The following is a 17,737-nucleotide window of genomic DNA, read 5'->3' as shown; positions in this document are numbered from 1 at the left end:
CATGATCTCAAATACGCAAGTCATCACTGGCATCAGCGATCATAAAGTAGTTGTGGCAGATGTTAACCTTGCAAATACCAATGTCGGTCGGTCAAAACCGCGGAAGGTGTTTTTATACAACAAAGCAGATTATGATAGCATGTCAGCTGCACTTGATTCGTATTTTCCAACCTTTGAAACGTTGGCTGAGGAACTGAGTATCGAGGATCTCTGGCGTGTTTTTAAGAACAAAATAACTGAATTAACGAACTGCTTTGTTCCTTCTGCTATGCTTACTTCGAAGCGTGCACGTGACAAACCTTGGGTATCTCGCCAGCTCCGTAGCCTTATTCAAAAGAAGCGAATTCAAAAGAAGCGAAGGGCGTTCCTCAAGTACCGTAGCACTCAACTTGCAGCCCATCTTGCCAAGCTGAGCGAACTAACTGCACATGTAAAAACCAGCATTCATACAGCCAAACAACAATATTTCCAGGCATTTGAAGAGAGGGTGAAGAATAATCCAAAGGAGTTCTGGAGATACGTGCGCAGCAATGCCAAAAGTGATATCTCCGTTCCGCCGCTTAATCACGATGACAGTGTTGTACAAAGTGATACCGATAAGGCCCAGCTTTTGAATTCATTTTTTTATTCCGTGTTTAACCCGCCTGCACAGCGGGATGTTTCTTTCGATGCGCCCTTTGTGACTAATGAGATGCCTCCGATCACACTCCAAGTGGAAGGGATTAGAAAGCTTTTAAATGAACTTGATGTTAGCAAGGCTACAGGCCCCGACAACATTTCTCCTTGTATTCTGAGGTCATGCTCTGGTGTAGTCTGCCTGTATTTTTATGTTCTTTTTGAAAAATCTTTAGATACATCATCATTACCGTCAGATTGGAAGCTTGGTCGGGTGGTCCCGATACACAAGGGTGGCCCAAGGAACGTGGTCACAAATTACCGTCCGATTTCACTAACTAGCATCGCTTGTAAGGTAATTCAGCACGTTTTATATACAGGCATAATCCATCATGTAAATGCCTCGGGAATACTACATTCCTCCCAGCACGGCTTTCGTCAAGGCTACTCGTGTGTGACACAGCTAACAGAGTTTGTACATGAATTGGCAGGTGCTCTTGATGGCCGTGATAGCGTTGACTGCATTTTTCTTGATTTCAGCAAGGCGTTTGATGTTGTCTCCCATGACTTGTTAATTGCGAAACTTCACGGTTATAAAATTGATAAGAAAGTGGTATATTGGATACGCGAATATTTGTCTCTCCGTAAGCAATATGTTGTGCTAAATGGTTGCCAGTCCGAATTTGCTGACGTGACATCAGGAGTCCCGCAAGGGTCCGTCCTTGGGCCGCTGTTGTTTATGCTGTACTTGAATGATATCGTGGGTGTTGTGTCATCACCAATGCGTCTCTTTGCAGACGATTGTGTTGTTTATCGAAAAATACGAGCGAGTGATGACGTCGACATTCTACAGGCAGACATAAATGCAATTACCGATTGGTGCAAACTGTGGGAAATGAATATTAATTTTAAGAAAACTGTCCACATCCCATTTACGAGACGGCGTGTTCCGTCCCTCAGTACTTATACCATTAATGACGAGCCACTCACTGTTGCCTACGAATACAAATATCTTGGTGTATTCCTAACCTCGACCCTAAGTTGGAGTAAGCACATTGACTATACTGTCTCTAAAGCCTCGAGAATGCTTGGCTTTCTCGCTCGTAACTTTAAGCCTGTACCACGTTCCTTGAAAGAGAGACTTTATTTTTCGCATGTCCGCTCAATTTTAGAATATGCCTGCACTATATGGGATCCTCACACTGCTGTCCAGATAATCAAACTTGAAAAAGTACAAAACCGGGCTGCCCGTTTTGTTTTAAACAATTACGACAGGCGACTTAGTATGACTCGTGCGAAACAGAGCCTAGGATGGAAGGAGTTAAGCTTTAGAAGGAAGAACCTTCGACTGAAATTTTTTAATAACATATTTCACTGTAGGACTGGGATAGATAGAAACGCCTACCTTCACCCGCCAGATTACATATCGCAACGAAAGGATCATGTGTATAAGGTCAAGGAATTCCGCTGTAAAAGTGACGTCTATATGAACTCTTTTTTTCCTAAAACAATACGGGATTGGAACGGTTTGCCAGCCTCGGTGGTCAACATTGTTCCTAACGATATGTTTTATTCAACACTAACCTCGTAGTGTCTAGTTAGTAGTTGAGTAACGTTCGGAGTGTTTAGTAGACCGCATTTTTATTTTTTATGTAGCCTGCACTTTGTTGTGATACTGAAAGATTTATGGCTTGTGAATATTGCTCTTTTAACTTTTGTATAACTATTCGTGTTCTTCATTTCCAACTTCTCCCCCCCTACTGTAATGCCCCATGGCGCTGTAGGTATCTGAATAAATAAAAAATAAACATGTCCCTTGCGAAGCGACGGCAGTATTTAGGCCTGTGGCATGCTTCCCGGGTTATGTCTGACCTCGACCATCCAACCTTTACTACTTTGCAGCGATCTCGGTACGTCCGTCTTTTCGAGAACAAGCTGAGGACGGTTAGACCTTTAAGTTTTCGTGTGGGAAGTGATCAGGAATCTCTTCAACTCTACCTTAATGGGATAGAACTCCTTAAGAAGCCTCTACGCATTGCACCTTGGGAGCTGCTTCCAGTTTTCTGTGACTGGACGTTTACACGGTTCAGTAAACATAGCGTTTCTCCACTTATTATTCAACAAGAATTTGTTGAGCCACAAAAGGAATACAGCAACTATGTTCACTTTTATACTGATGGATCCAAGAACTCCTCCTCCATAGGAACTGCCGTTTACTCTGAAGATTTTTCAAAGGCCCAACGACTCGAAAGCATGGCTAGTTTTTTCACCGCAGAGCTCTATGGCGTATTGATGGCTATTTAATACATTATGGCAAGCAAAACTATGAAAGCTGTTCTCTTCGTGGACTCACAGAATGTTGTTTCAGCTCTCGACTCAGTAAAAGATACCAAAAATAAGCTAGCCCAATTAGTGCGATTTAAAATAAATAGTTCCTTAGTTCGTGGCCATGATATAAAGTTTTGCTGGATCCCCAGTCATAATTATAATGCAATTGAATGCAAAGGTGCAAGCGAGCTGGACCAGAATGATGAAAATAATCCCTAGAGAAGGGGAACAAGAGGGACAAAGACAACGCTTTATGTTGTCCTTTGTCCCTCTTGTTCCCCTTCTCCAGGGATTATTTTCATCATCCCCAGTCATGGTTAGACTCTTGGGCAATGAAAAAGCAGACCAGTTAGCTACCTCCACAAAAAATCTCACGGTGACCTCTACTGGCCTACCCTACCAAGATATGAAGCCCCTCATTAAAAAAGCACTCCTCCGAAAGTGGCAGTCTGAATGGGACCAAGAAAGTGAAAATAAGCTCCATGTGTTAAAACCAGGTTTAGGACTGTGGGAGAGTGCATCTCAAGAGAATCGCTTTATCGAATTTCTCCACTGCCGTCCTATCGTTCCATCAGCTTAGCGAACGTCGACTATAAGATGTTTATGAAGGTCTTGGCAAGGAGACTGCAAAACGTAATAAACGTAATTGTTGGGCCGCTTTAAACTTGCGGCATTAGGGGCCGAACTATCACCACCAATATTCACGTGGCAAGGAGCATTTTAGAGCGCTGTGACGCAACAGGGGACCGGGATGCAATGTTGCAGCTTTATTAAGAAAAAGCTTGTGATCGCGTTGTGCACAAAGTTCTTTTTAGCATTTTAGAACATATCAACGTTGGCGTTGTACTACTTGATGGGGTTCAAATGGCTAATAAAGAGACGTCGTCCTGTGTATTTTATGTCTCTTCTACATTTTGATGTTTCTTCTCTTCCCCAGTTTTAAGTTAATTCAACATGGTTAATATTCACTAGCTTGCCTGCACCCTTAGCATATTTTCTTTGCTCTGGTAGTTCCTTTGTGTGTCTTGGTGTATTGTGTCCTAGCAAAGGGCAAGTTCTTTCGTTAGTGACCTTGTGGCTGTGTGTTTATACGAAGGTGGGACTGAATAAATCTTTTAGCTGCGTTTAAGACGTCTCTTCTTCTTTTGTTTCTGCCCTTCTAAGTTTAAGTTCCTATTTCATAACCTAGTCTCAGGTTAATTTGCAACATGGTAAACATCAACCAGCTCGCCTGTACTTTAGCTGTTCTTTTTTTTTAGTTAAAAGTGCAGGGTTTTTTGGAGTCCAAACCAACAGTGCTAGCTGATTCCTTTTGGCCAGTCTAATCCCTGCAATCTTCTCTTTTTGCAAGAAACTAATTTTTTTTCTGTTCATGACGTGTCGTAATTCAAGGCCCGCTTTATTCATTACTTGTTATTTTTCTTCCAAAACGTCTGGAGCGCGTAATTTTAGAGTTTTATTTTTTCGCATTTTGTTCCTGCGAGGTGCTTTCTTACTGTGCGACCTGGACGGTCGCATCCTTGATTACATTCTCTAATTCCAGGCCATAAGCGTCTACGCCCCAGTTCGCAACTGTTACAGGCCTGCACGGGATTTTTCTAGAAGCTTTCTGCAAGAGCCAGCCGGCAACAGCCAGGCGGCGCCAGCAGAGTGAGAGCCCACGGTTATACCCTGTCTCGTTGTAACTTGGCAAAGGGTGAACGATAAGCCCCACATTGCGTGCCGATGGCTTCTATATGCGCTACGTATACGAGCGCAACGCACAGATATTAGACCATGACGCAGCGAAAAGTCTGATACTTATTTATTTACAATAAAAGCGCACTCCGGTGATACGTAGTCACGTTCCGATTGGCCCGCCAGGCCGTAGCTTCCATCGTACTGCCATGTTATACGATCACGGCTTCCTGGCCTACCCAGTATTTCTTACTTCAGACACTGGGCTAAGTGGCGCCACGAGAGTAATACCTCACGTTTGAACAATGCAGCCGCCACTCCCAAGCATTAAATGTTATTGAAAGCAAACAAACGGAGATTCACAATAAACTAGAAAATTTAATTGCAAAAAACGAGCAATTTGAACAACGGATCTCAGATGTTGAAGTAAATAGAAGAAAGCTGGAAGCAAGGCTAGACGACCTTGAAAATCGGTGCCGCAGGACAAACTTGGTTTTTTTTGGCATACCTGATGACACAGTGCGAGAGTCATGGGAGGAGTCAGAAACTCTTGTTAGACGCATCTGTAAAGGTGACCTAGATATTGATGTCACCTCAATACAAAGGGCCCACCGTTTAGGTACTTTCAAGGAACGTAGCTGTCGGCCGATTATAGCAAGTTTTCGAAATTGGAAAGAACGTGACAACATCATGCGCAACGCCTTTAAATTCAAAAACTCTGCTTACAGCGTTTCCGAGGATTTCAGTGCTCTTGTCAGAGAAAAAAGGCGCAAGCTATGGGACTATTTCAAAGATAAACGACAAGATAAGAACAACAAAGTATATCTTACCTACGACAAGCTCGTTATCAACGGAGACGCGTACGCCTGGGATTTCGAACAAAGCATGCCTGTACTCGTTCGTTAAAAGGCTCCACCGATTCAGCAGGATTGACGCAGTGCGAGAGATATCTGTCAAAATGCCGCTTTATCAGATGTAGATGCCTCGGTATTACTTGTGAACTTCCGTAGCATAAAAAATAAAGTGGACGATTTCTTATCTCCAGTCGAGACAATCAGACCCAAAGTTATTATGGGAACAGAGACAAGGCTGCATGACTCGGTTTCTAATTGCGAAGTTTTTCCCCCTGGTTTTTCCGTATACCGCAAAGATAGAAATAGACACGGAGGTGGTGTGTGTTTGCTAATTTCATCAGACTGGAGTAGTAGTGAACTAGTTTTTTTCCGAAAACGACACAGAGTCTGTATGGTGTCGTGTAGTTTTACCTAAGGGGACCACTTTAGTTTTTGGTACATTTTATCGCCCCCCATATAGTGATGCATACTCGATAGACAAACTGGGTGACTTGTTGACGACAACTCCAGATAGTGTATTCTTGGGAGGAGACTTTAATCTACCAGGGTTCAATTGGTCTGATGAAGTTCTTGCTACAGATGGACTCCGCGCTTACTCGATGTTTTCTGACATAATCGGTGTATTTGAATTCGAACAATATGTTAAAAAACCGACGCGAGGGAATTCTGTCTTGGATTTAATTTTATGCAACTTTCCTGGCGTTGTATCCGAGGTCACTGTACTTCCCGGCATAACTGATCACTGCGCGGGTTGCTAAGCTCTCGGAGCCCGAAACGCGAAAGCAAGCGGAATGTCCACGGAAAGTATTTTTGTACGACAAAGGTAATTACGAAGCGATCGATGCAGAGCTTGAATCCTATTTTTATACATTTATTCGTCTGTCCGAGAATAGTGACGTCTAAACTCTATGGCATGCTTTTAGAAATAAAATATTAGAGCTTGCGGAGGTGTATATTCCATCGAAACAAATGAGGAAGCGTAAAAAAAATAAGCCTTGGTTTAATGTAGAAATTCGCAGACTTATAGGTAAAGCGAGACGTGCTTACAAAACGCTGACCAAAAGTTGGTCAGTCCAAACTGAGCAGAAGTACAAAGAGATTAACAGGCTTCTCAAATTGCAAATAAAATTAAGCAAAAAAGTGTTCTTTGACAAGTTTAACGAAAATCTAAAAAGAAACCCTAAAGAATTCTGGAAGTTCGTCAACGCGAACAGAAAGGAAGACACTTCTATTCCTGCATTGAAAGTTGATGGTAGTACTGTGGTGTCTGATAACGCGAAGGTTGAATGCTTTAACTCGTATTTTAAGTCGGTATTTTTGGAAGACTCCAGTGGCTTACCAAACGCAGCAAAGCGTAATGCCCAGCATTACAATTGACATGAACGGTATAGTGAAGTTGCTGCGCGGAATTGATGCAACCAAGGCTGTCGGACCTGATGGCATTTCCCTTGTTATTTTTCTTAAAGGCCGACGACCAGTTCGCACTTTCCACTTTTCCCTCGCTTCCTCCTCTCCCTCCTTCTACCCTGTCCACCATTGCCTATTTCCTCCTCCTCTATGGTGAGGAGGATGTTCTGCCTTGCAGAATCTCGAGTCTGGTAGTCGAAGGCCGCTGTACAAACGGGACGTTCTGCAGGGAAGAACTTTCTCTCCCGAAGCTGGGGGACGGGGAGGGAAAGGGCCAGTGTTGGATGGAAAGAGCGTCTAGAGAATGGGATTAGCCTCGGGGCGAGCCATCCTCTCGAGAGGGAGTGGGGACGGAACAAAGCTGCCGTGGGGGTTCCGGCTACCAGGTGGAAGAAACTTAAGCTTGTCAAACGGCAACATCGGATGCGAGGACGGGCACGTCAGAGAATTTGAAAATAGCTGCTTGATTAGCTGGACGACCCAGTGCGGTCTGCTGGCTCTGGAAGGTGACTCGGTTGAAGAAAACTCGTTTTGCTCCAAAACTCTAAAGGCATTCTGGAATGTGAACTCTTGCCACAAATAAAAATAACACGTGCATGGAAAACTACGAAGGCACCTAAGCTTTCCCCCATGATGTGAGAATGCGTGAGCATTATAGGCAGAGTTATGTTGGCGCAACTTGCAAAAAAGAAAGAAAAAAAATGTAATGTTGGCGCCACGGATAGCGCGATAGTTTCACGATCAAGAGGGCCTAGCTTCAAAATCGGGCAGGGGATGGTTTTTTTTTTTTTTTTCTTGTGTTCTTTTTTTATTTCGTTTATTTTTTTTGTTCGGTCACGTGATAAGAAAAATCACATGAACAGAATTTTTTTTCGCCACGTCACCAGAGATTTTTTTTCTTATTTCTCCTTTTCTTCAGCCTTTTTTTTTCCTTTTTTTTCGCTTTACGGTCCCTTTGGCGAAACTCTTTGCACCTATTTCACGTTACTTTGGCGCGAGCCAAATCATTTTATTTATGGCAGGGAATTCCGCCGTACGTATCTTATGTTACTATTACCAATCCTGGCTTGCAATTCGCATAGAGAATTTCGTCCGGCAACCAGTTTGGAAATGACGAGGCCAAATTTGTGTTATAATTTTTTTGAGGTCTAAGCCTAATTTCGGCCTCGTTATCCGTCGGTCTCTATGATTGGCTTTTCAAGTATCTTCTGGGAAAGTAGACGACAGGCATTTTTAGAGAGCACGTGTGTCAACCAGAGTGAACATTGCTGAAGCGCCTCTAGTGTGATTTTGGCCGTAATTAACTTGAGGCCCCGAGCAAATCCGCCCAATGTAGAAAAGTATCTACCTTTCTGGTTTCATAGACAGCTATGAAAGCCAGAAGGGACGAATCCCAGCCGAGTCAAACTACCGGCTTGCAAACGCAATCGTGTTGATAATAGCGCAAAGGAGTTTGTATGACTCTCTGGCGGTGTGCAGATGGTAAAGGCACGGAGGTAATATGTGCTCTTGTCTAGTCACCTCGCGAACGGCTGGGTATTGGCTGCAGAGATCCATTTCGCTTTGTTTTATTACTGGGATTATAACTTGATTTCTGTGTTCCTAATTTCACAGACAGAACGAAATCGCTTTTCTCGTGTGGCGCGTCCCGGCGGGGAGACAGAAATCAATCAGTGTACCGAAATTCGACGCTTGTGCTCGTTTTATAGGGCTTCTAAAAACCGTGCGACCACGGCTGCGTAACGTCAACATTGCATAAACTGCCGTTACTTGTACTCGTATTGCATCGTGAGGGAACGACTATGACTGGCTAAACAGGAATAGGGAGAATGGGTGCGTGTAATTTGTTGAAGTTCGAATCAACAAATCAAGCTTCAACGAATGCGATAGTATTGCATTCATTCAACCAGTACTATTGCGTTAAGTATTATTGCATTCATTCAACCAGTATTATTGTATTAAGTATTATTGCAGCTATATGAGTTATCGCGTCTCCAGCTCGACGCTCGCCCTCCCACGGCGGAAACGGGAAGAGCTCTAGTGAGGGTCCCCTCGATTCTCCTACTCAGCGGGCATGGTGGAACTGCTCGCGATCATGGCTTGCGAATTTTCATTTCTGAATGCGAACAACACTGTTCACTGTCCCAATGTAGTAACGTAGTGCTATGGTGCCTGGAATGCGTCTCCGACTGGTGCGTTTACCGCGGCCAAAAAAGTGGTCCCTCGATTTCCGCTTATGACGTCATACAAGTGTCATGTTGTCGCCGGTTGCGATCCTGGCGGCGTCCTAACAGTTGTGGTGTATATGGCAGACGCCTGTTCTGCTGCAGGTCACTCTCCAATGTGACAGTCCACGGAAGCTACAGCAGCTGGAAGTTGGGACGCCTGGGACGCTGTGACGACAGCGACACTCACTTTCGCTCGTGCTTTTCGCCAGCATTTCTACGACCAAACGCCAGGATCGCGACAGTCAACAACAAGACACTCCGGCTTCTGTGACGTCATTTGTTGCCACTTCGGGACCACTTTTGATGTATGGGCGGGATAGGACGCTAAACACGCCAGTCAAAGACGCGATCCAGGCACAATAGTAGTGCTGCAGCCGCTATGGGATTGTACCTTACTGGAGAGTTTTAGTATTGCGCGTAGAAGCAAACGCAAACGGTGTGTGGTTGCGTTAGAGTTGCGTGCCCCACATTGGGTGCATGCGCCTCATCTCCATGCGCCATGCATCCAAGACCGCAGTTTTGAGCTCCGCGCACGCGCAGTGTGGAACACGCAAAGCTAACGCAAACACAGTGCTTGCGTTCGCTCGTATACTGTTTGACCGGCTTCCGACGCCAACGAAACACGTGGTGCTGCAGTGAACAGAGGTGCAAGCGGGTAGGCGTTCGTTCGAATTGGAAATGCTGAGATTGTCAATAGTGTTGACGATTGGGCTAGTTGGTCATTCATATTAGCGGAAAGACGACGGAGCGTAAAATTGACAGTACCTAAATGTTATGAAAAAAATTGGTAATTAAAAAAAATATTCATTTATTTTGGGAGGCATTTTGTCTGGATGAATATTTGCGGCGATTTAGGACTTTTGTCTATTGTCTTTGACAATAGGCAAAAGTCCAAAATCGCGACTTTGATAGCAAAATATACTTTACCCACAATTAATGTAATTTTACATGGATTTCTCACATTAGCTAAAATGTTTTCATTGATTTTAGACTATTTTTATTTTATTACTTAATAATTAAAAAAGCTGCAATTGACACAGGTGACGATTATTAGCACACTTTTGATTGTTATATGTGTTCGCGCGTTTGAAATTAGATCATAAGCAACAATTATATGGGAGCTTGAAAATTTACGTATTAAAATATCTTACTTTTAATATTATTAGTAATACAAATCGCGGCAATATATGCCAAGGTCACGGAAATACGCCATTTAATCACAACAGTCTTTCCAGAAATGTTTTCTTTTTTTTAGCATATGAAAAACTTTGACGTCTTTATCAAGGATCTTGATAAAGACGTCATCAGGCGGAAATTTGTCTATCTTGATTCAAGATAGACAAACAGTCGAACACTGGATGTAATATAAAGTCATATGCGTCCCGCGTTGCTATAAAAACACACACACACACATTTCAGCTGTCTGACATGGATTCCATATTTTGGTTGTTGCAGTGAGGACAGCGTTTGTTACTTTATACGTTTTGTGGACATATTGTAAAAATTGAAATTATTCTCTTATTCTTGTGCTGGGAATAATGTTAAACCAATTAATCATCTACATATCCAAAAACATATTAAAAGGCCCGCAGTTCATAATTTCCCATGACAATTATCTGAGCGAGAAAAGGCAGCGAGAACGCACAAATATAAGCACTGATGTTTCCAACAACTGCAACAACTCCAACAACTGCAAATATCAGCCTGGATCGAACATGCACGTCCCAAAATGAAGTTTTCGCAGACAACGTCTCTAACTAAGTAACTACGATGTGAGACACATCTTGAGCTATGAAAGAATCTGAAATGAAGACCTATATCGAGAAATTAAATCCGAAATAGAGGTTAGGTTCGGTTTAGCTCCAGAAATATCAAATTCGCATCCTTGCGTAAATATTACACTAAACACCGTTCTTGTTTTTCAGTGTAAAAAGCTGACCTGCGTTCATAACACCCTAGCTTCCTCGTATTGCCAGAAATAATTTGTGTCGCTCAGTGAAGCCAGCACACTAGACAGGCTCAACAGCCCCAGCCACGCATCTCCGACCCTCACTATAACCGCCAATTTGGAAAATGATTGGCGCCACCTATAGCTAGTTGGAGTCGCGAATAGAACGCTATATACCTTCCAAGTATGCGATTCGTGTTCTGCCAGTGGTGCCTTAGCTAGATTAAAAAGCAGAATCGACGTTAAAAAAAAAAAAAAAGTTAACAGTGATTTGAGCCGCTCCCGCGCCGAATCATGTTTCACGTAAGCGTAATCTTGGGTTCGATGCACGACGAGGGGTCTTCAACCATAAACATATTTTTATTACGATTATTTGCAGCGCTAAAAATTTGAAAGCCAAGCAGTGAAGACAACGGTGTTCTTATAAATATTATATAGATTTTATTTTACACTGTCTGAATACGCTGCCGTCGTTATGTCCTTGAATTATTGGCTAGCTTGTGGCGGACAGGGAGGTTTGCAGGACCATATTATAGGACCTACACTAAACCTGCCACGCTTCGAAAAATGTTAGACCAATGCATACAAGCTTGTTCAAGGTAGACGGAGCGTTGCACATCCGGCAAAGCGCATTCGGTCGCTGCCCGCGGCGTTATTTTTTTCTTTCTTCTTTTTCGAGCAGCGAAATAATTTTTAGTCAAGCAGCAGGCCCCCTCTTCGGCGGGTTAAGCCGGATTAACGGAGGCGTCTCCCAGTCTTGTACACGTTATTAAAAACAAGTAATCGATTACAATTACTATTACTCTTGGGTAAAAAGTATTCGATTAGATTACTTGATTACTCGACGGCAAATGTAATTGGACATTACTTAAAAAAGTAATCGTTACTTTTCTGAATACTTGATTGTGTGAAGACACATCTTTAGCGCTCATAACAATGAACTACTTCCAACCTATGTTTCACATTTGTACAAGTATTGAAGAAGAAAAACTGGCTCCCTCTTCGTAGTCGTTGCACCTTCACAATGCGGACACAAGCATAGAATTCGTTTGAAGACGTTTAATGATTTGGGCGTTTTCCGGTGTGTGTGTGTGGGAAAGGGGGGGGGGGGGGGGAGGGGGAGCGGAGAGGGGTTCTAGATCTTGTTAGGCTTAAGCAAGGGTTGTCGCTCAAAGTTTGCGTCGCTCATTTTATTATTCACATGGGGATGAGCTCGCATGTTATACAAAAGAGCAGCAGCTCCAGGATTTGAAACGGATCATGTGTAGTATCCATTACCAGAAGAAATCGCCCCGACCACTTCTCAATTCGAAACATTGGTTGTCACAAAGACCACGTAGGGGAAATGGGGAAATATTTCAACTGCCTTTCTTATATTTTGCATCCGCTTTAGGCATTCTTCGGTTCTGGTTCTCCTACGGGCTGCGAGTAGGTACCCTAAGCAGGATTTTTTTTTATTTTTTTATTTCGGTGTGTGTGTGCGTGAGGGGGCTAGTTTGAACGAAGGACTCACAAAGCTACATTCTGCTTCCTCAAACTTCATACCCTTTTAGCGGAAATATTAGGCTTTTGAAGCGTTTCTGCATGCCTAAACATCAAGATTTTTTAAACTTAACCTTAAATCGAGCTTACAAATGCCTAACACTATCACTTACAAAAACCACTCCGAATGACGTCACACCACAGGTTCCATTTGCGGCCACCATGTGGCCGCAGGTTGGGAAAAAAAGTGTTTTTTATTTTACGATTACGCAGAGAAAAGGAGGTATTTTGGGGTATGGTGGCACTTTTTCTCTTACTTATGCCGAAGTAAACAATATAAAAAATACAAGCTGCACATTCGTTCAGTGTTAAAATCATTGCGTCGCCCCTTTAAAGAAACACTCTATTTTTCTTTGGTAAGAACGATCCTCGATTACGCGTGCGTTGTGTACGACCCTTATCACGACTTCCTTATCAATAAACTAGAAAAAATTCAAAATCAGGCCGCGCATTTTGTACTGAACAACTATGACCCTTATGCTAGTGTTAGAGATATGAAAGCCATGCTGGGATGGGAAACACTCGAATGTAGACGAAAAAAACTAAGACTAAACTTTTTCCACCGTGTCTTTCACAACAAAACAGGAATTTATAATGCCGCTTACCTTATGGAGCCATCCTACGCAGACTTGTACGTAATCCGTTACAAGTAACGAAATTACTTGTAATCCCTTACATTTATCAGTAATTTTGTAACGGAATAATTACATATTTTCTAGAGTAATTTTAAAGTAATTCCCTTACATTTTTGACGTAACGGATTCCTTGTAATTCGTTACATTTTTTTTTGTCAGGACACGCCCCCCCCCCCCCTTTTTTTTTCATTCTTGTAAAGTCGAGCGCAGTGACACTGTCACGCGAATTGACCAGCGCAAAGTGAGGCTTGACATTCTTCAGTTCCGCAAAGCCTTTTCTTGCAACACCAAGCCCTGAACTATTTTTTTTAGACCCTAACAACAATGTAAAAAAATCCAAATGAACATTTCTGCAAGAAAAAAAAAAGGGGGGGGGGGGCGCAAGTTATTTCCGGTTCGTTTTAGTCCCTTTGTTTTTTTCTTTGCGGTTGAAGACGGGGAGAGGAGGACACCAAGTGATTGTGCGCCTCTTCGAGAAGCTCGAGGCGCTAAGTGCACTGAAAAGAATTAACAATGTCCTTCTCGGTTATAGTGACTACGACCATTTTCATAATGTCACAACACGAGACAACGCTCCGTCTACCCTACCCTTTTTGTGAGTCAGCTTTTTGCGAGCACTTAGAAAATGGTAATAGTCTTCCTTTCTTCTTCGTCCTGCTTTGCCCCAGCAGGACGCATCTTATCTCAAGCAGATATTTTTACAAATAAAACATATTGGTGACTGACGTAGACTTGATATTCTGGGCTTGAGGAGAGAGTGAAATTCGTGAGGCGCCGCTTACTTAGTACTCTACCCTTTGCTGCCCGTGGCATCAGCGGACGTCTATCTGGACTCCTGGAGAACACCGAAGTAAACTGCAGTCGGTTCGTGCTCCGTGCTTTTTTGAACGGCACCAAGAAAGGTACACATGGCAAACGCACATTTACATTTCCTTGTTTTAACCGACGTTCTAATTAATTGTTATTATGAGTGTCCTCCGTTTTCTTTTATTACTTATATTTGTATACTGGAAACTTCTTCTTATTCACCAACGTCTCAAGTGAGGCTCGAACTGTTCAGAACCAAAGGAAGAAGAATATCGAACCAAACCTTATTTCTTATTTAATTATCACCTTACTGTTACAACTATGTTTTGCTATTGATGACTTCCACAGCTTCGCGATTTAGACAATGGAGAATTTTAGTAGATCGGTCCGATGACTCCGATAACGATATCCGATACTTCGCCGCCGTCTTTGCGTATGCATCATATCGTTATCGGGTACCGTTATCGCAAGTATCCGAGGTATCAGAAGGATCTACTAAATGTCTCGAATAGCAGGCAACGGCTGCAACGACGAAGCTTTGCTCTACATTCGAGGTAAATAGTACTTCCCTTGCTTCGCTGAAAAAGCTCAGTGCAGAGCATGAAGCATTCGTGAGGAACAATATGGCACTCCCATCCAGTGCCTCAGCTCAAATGGTGTTCAGCGTAGCAGTCGGCATATTGTCACGGGTGGTGACCAAAAGAAACAATAAATACACAGAAAGAAATAGACGTTTAATGTGGCGAACTTGTGCCAAAAATAAAAGGAAATAGAAAAATAACAACAGAACGTCGCGGGCGTCGAAGGCGGCGAAGCAGCAAGGTCGAACGCTGAGGCGAAACTGACTCGACAAGGTCGCGGGCGGCCTCTTATCTAGAGTGCGTCGCTATCTCGAAGATTCGGCGAAAGCGGCTCGAGCGTCGCGTGATCGGGCGAGAATGAACACGCACTTTCTAGAAAACAAAAGCAGGAATAAATGATAGAAGTTACATGCGGTACATGAATAAACGAGAACTTTCTGGAGGTCCGTGACTGAGCGTTGCTTTCTCAGCCCTGGGCGCGGCATTATCCCCCCCTTTAAAAGTGCATCGTCCCGATGCAGCACAAAAACGGAAAACAAAAAAACAAAAGGACAGCAGAATTGCTAGCCGGAGTTCACAGTCCACAGTTCACTCGTCGACGAGAGTGGAGAGTCCTATCGTTCGTAATACGGCTTCAGCCGGACGACGTGCACTACCTCGGGTCGCGGCTGACGTCTTGCAGATGGGCGGGTTCCGTCGGGAAGGACTTCGTAGTTTAAGTCCCCGAGACGGCGAAGCACCTTGTAGGGTCCAAAGTAGCGCTTGAGAAGCTTCTCGCTGAGACCGCGGCGCCGTATTGGTGTCCACACCCATACCCGGTCTCCGGGTTGATAGTGGGCGTCACGCCGGCGAAGATTGTATCGGCCGCGTCGACATGTTGCTGGTCTTGAATTCGTAGTCTTGCCAGTTGGCGGACCTCTTCTGCCCGTTGAGCAACCACCTGGGCGTCATCGCTTCCGTCGTCGACTGGATCGTGCGGCAACATAGAGTCTAGCATAGTCGTCACCTTCCGGCCATACACCAGCTGGAAGGGCGTCACTCTTGTGGTCTCTTGTACGGCCGTATTGTAGGCAAATGTGACGTATGGCAATACCTCGTCCCATGTCTTGTGCTCCACGTCGACGTACATGGAGATCATGTCGGCGATGGTCTTGTTGAGCCGCTCCGTCAACCCGTTTGTCTGCGGATGGTATGCAGTTGTCCGACGGTGGTCCGTCTGGCTTAGACGAAGGATCTCCTGGGTTAACTGCGCCATGAACGATGACCCTCGGTCTGTGATCAGGACTTCGGGGGCGCCATGCCGGAGGACGATGGACTCGATGAAGAACTTCGCGACTTCGACAGCAGTCCCCGAAGGAAGGGCTTTCGCCTCGGCGTAACGCGTAAGATAATCTGTGGCGACGATTATCCAGCGGTTTCCCAGGGTCGACGGTGGAAAAGGGCCCAGCAAATCCATTCCAATTTGCTGGAACGGTTTGGTTGGAGGGGGAATCGGCTGAAGGCGACCTGCTGGCTTTGACGGCGGTTTCTTGCGTCGCTGGCACTCATGGCACGATCGCGTGTAGAGATGGACGGTTTTCGGCAGCTTGGGCCAGTAGTATTTTTCACGTATTCGGGCTAGTGTTCGGCTGTAACCGAGGTGTCCTGAAGTTGGGTCGTCGTGGCAGGCTTGAAGAATCTCTTCTCGAAGGCTGGTGGGGACTACCAGAAGCCACGACGAATTACTGGTTCCAAAATTTTTCTTATAAAGTACACCTCTTCGAATAGCGAAGGTCGGCAGGACTCGTGAAAAGACACGAGAAACGGTACTTCCTCGTCCTTCTAGATGCTCAATCAGGGCGCGGAGCTCCGGATCGTCTCGTTGAAGTCCTGCCATGTCGTTGGTGTCCACGGCACCTAGGAAACACTCGTCATCATCCACGTCGGTACAGTCTGGCGTTTCGACGGGGGCTCTGGACAAGCAGTCGGCGTCGCTATGTTTCCGTCCTGACTTGTAGACTACGGTCATGTCAAATTCTTGCAGTCGAAGACTCCATCGAGCCAGGCGTCCTGAAGGGTCTTTGAGGTTTGCAAGCCAACAGAGCGAGGGGTGGTCTGTGACCACCCTGAACGGGTTCCCGTATATGTACGGACGAAACTTTGTGATCGCCCATACAACCGCGAGACATTCTTTTTCCGTCGTGGAGTAATTTTTCTCCGCTTTTCACAGTGTCCGACTTGCGTAGGCAATAACTCGCTCCGTGCCTTCCTGTAGCTGTACCAATACCGCACCAAGGCCGGAGTTACTTGCGTCCGTGTGAATTTCGGTTTCGGCGTGCTGGTCGAAATGTCCGAGGATCGGAGGTGTCTGAAGTCTTTGTTTCAGTTCGTCGAACGCCCGTTCTTGCTCTTCTGCCCAGTGAAACTTCACGGCGTCTTTCGTAAGATGTGTGAGGGGCGCCGAAATTTTTGCGAAATCTTGAACGAAGCGCCTGTAGTACGCGCACAGCCCCAGGAATCTGCGGATGGCCTTCTTGTCCGATGGTCGAGGGAATTCGGCTACGGCGGATGTCTTCGCGGGGTCAGGGCGTACTCCTTCGCTACTAACGACATGACCAAGGAACTTAAGTTCGGCGTAGGCGAAGCGGCACTTCGTTGGCTTGAGTGTGAGCCCTGCGGTCTTGATGGCTTGGAGCACGGCCCTAAGCCGTTTCAAGTGCTCGTCGAAGTCGTGCGAAAAAACGACGACGTCATCCAGGTAAACGAGGCAGCTCTGCCACTTCAGTCCCGTTAGTACAGTATCCATGACCCGCTGGAAAGTCGCCGGCGCCGTACAGAGTCCGAAGGGCATCACCTTGAACTCGTAAAGTCCATCGGGCGTGACAAAGGCAGTCTTCTCGCGGTCTCGTTCATCGACCTCAATCTGCCAGTAGCCACTCTTCAAGTCCATCGACGAAAAGTACCGGGTGTGGCGTAAACGGTCGAGGGTGTCATCTATGCGGGGAAGCGGATAGACATCTTTCTTTGTAACAGCGTTCAGCCGCCTGTAGTCCACGCAGAACCTAAGGGTTCCGTCTTTCTTCTTCACCAGCACGACTGGAGAGGCCCACGGACTGCTTGAAGGCTGAATAATATC

At 44.9% G+C, this 17,737-nt stretch overlaps 1 protein-coding gene across 1 annotated transcript; it reads left to right on the top strand.

Annotated features, from left to right (window-relative positions):
- Positions 1 to 358: 358 nt before the first annotated feature.
- Positions 359 to 5,526, top strand: LOC121836655. Its single transcript, XM_042291615.1, has 2 exons — positions 359 to 748; positions 5,062 to 5,526. The coding sequence occupies exons 1-2, from the start codon at positions 692 to 694 to the stop codon at positions 5,524 to 5,526; spliced, it is 522 nt and encodes a 173-aa protein (XP_042147549.1). The 5' UTR covers positions 359 to 691.
- Positions 5,527 to 17,737: the final 12,211 nt, after the last annotated feature.

Source organism: Ixodes scapularis, unplaced genomic scaffold (genome assembly GCF_016920785.2).
Source record: "Ixodes scapularis isolate PalLabHiFi unplaced genomic scaffold, ASM1692078v2 PGA_scaffold2__306_contigs__length_199485367, whole genome shotgun sequence".
In the NCBI taxonomy this organism is placed as follows: domain Eukaryota; kingdom Metazoa; phylum Arthropoda; class Arachnida; order Ixodida; family Ixodidae; genus Ixodes; species Ixodes scapularis.
This window is presented reverse-complemented; position numbering and strand designations above follow the sequence as displayed.

Bases quoted from the DNA above. Each gene is read 5' to 3' on its own strand.
- LOC121836655 (XM_042291615.1), top strand. From the start codon at position 692: ATGCCTCCGATCACACTCCAAGTGGAAGGGATTAGAAAGCTTTTAAAT. The intron at 749-5,061 runs GTTAGCAAGGCT...AATAGAAGAAAG, and splicing joins AGCTTTTAAATGAACTTGAT to CTGGAAGCAAGGCTAGACGA.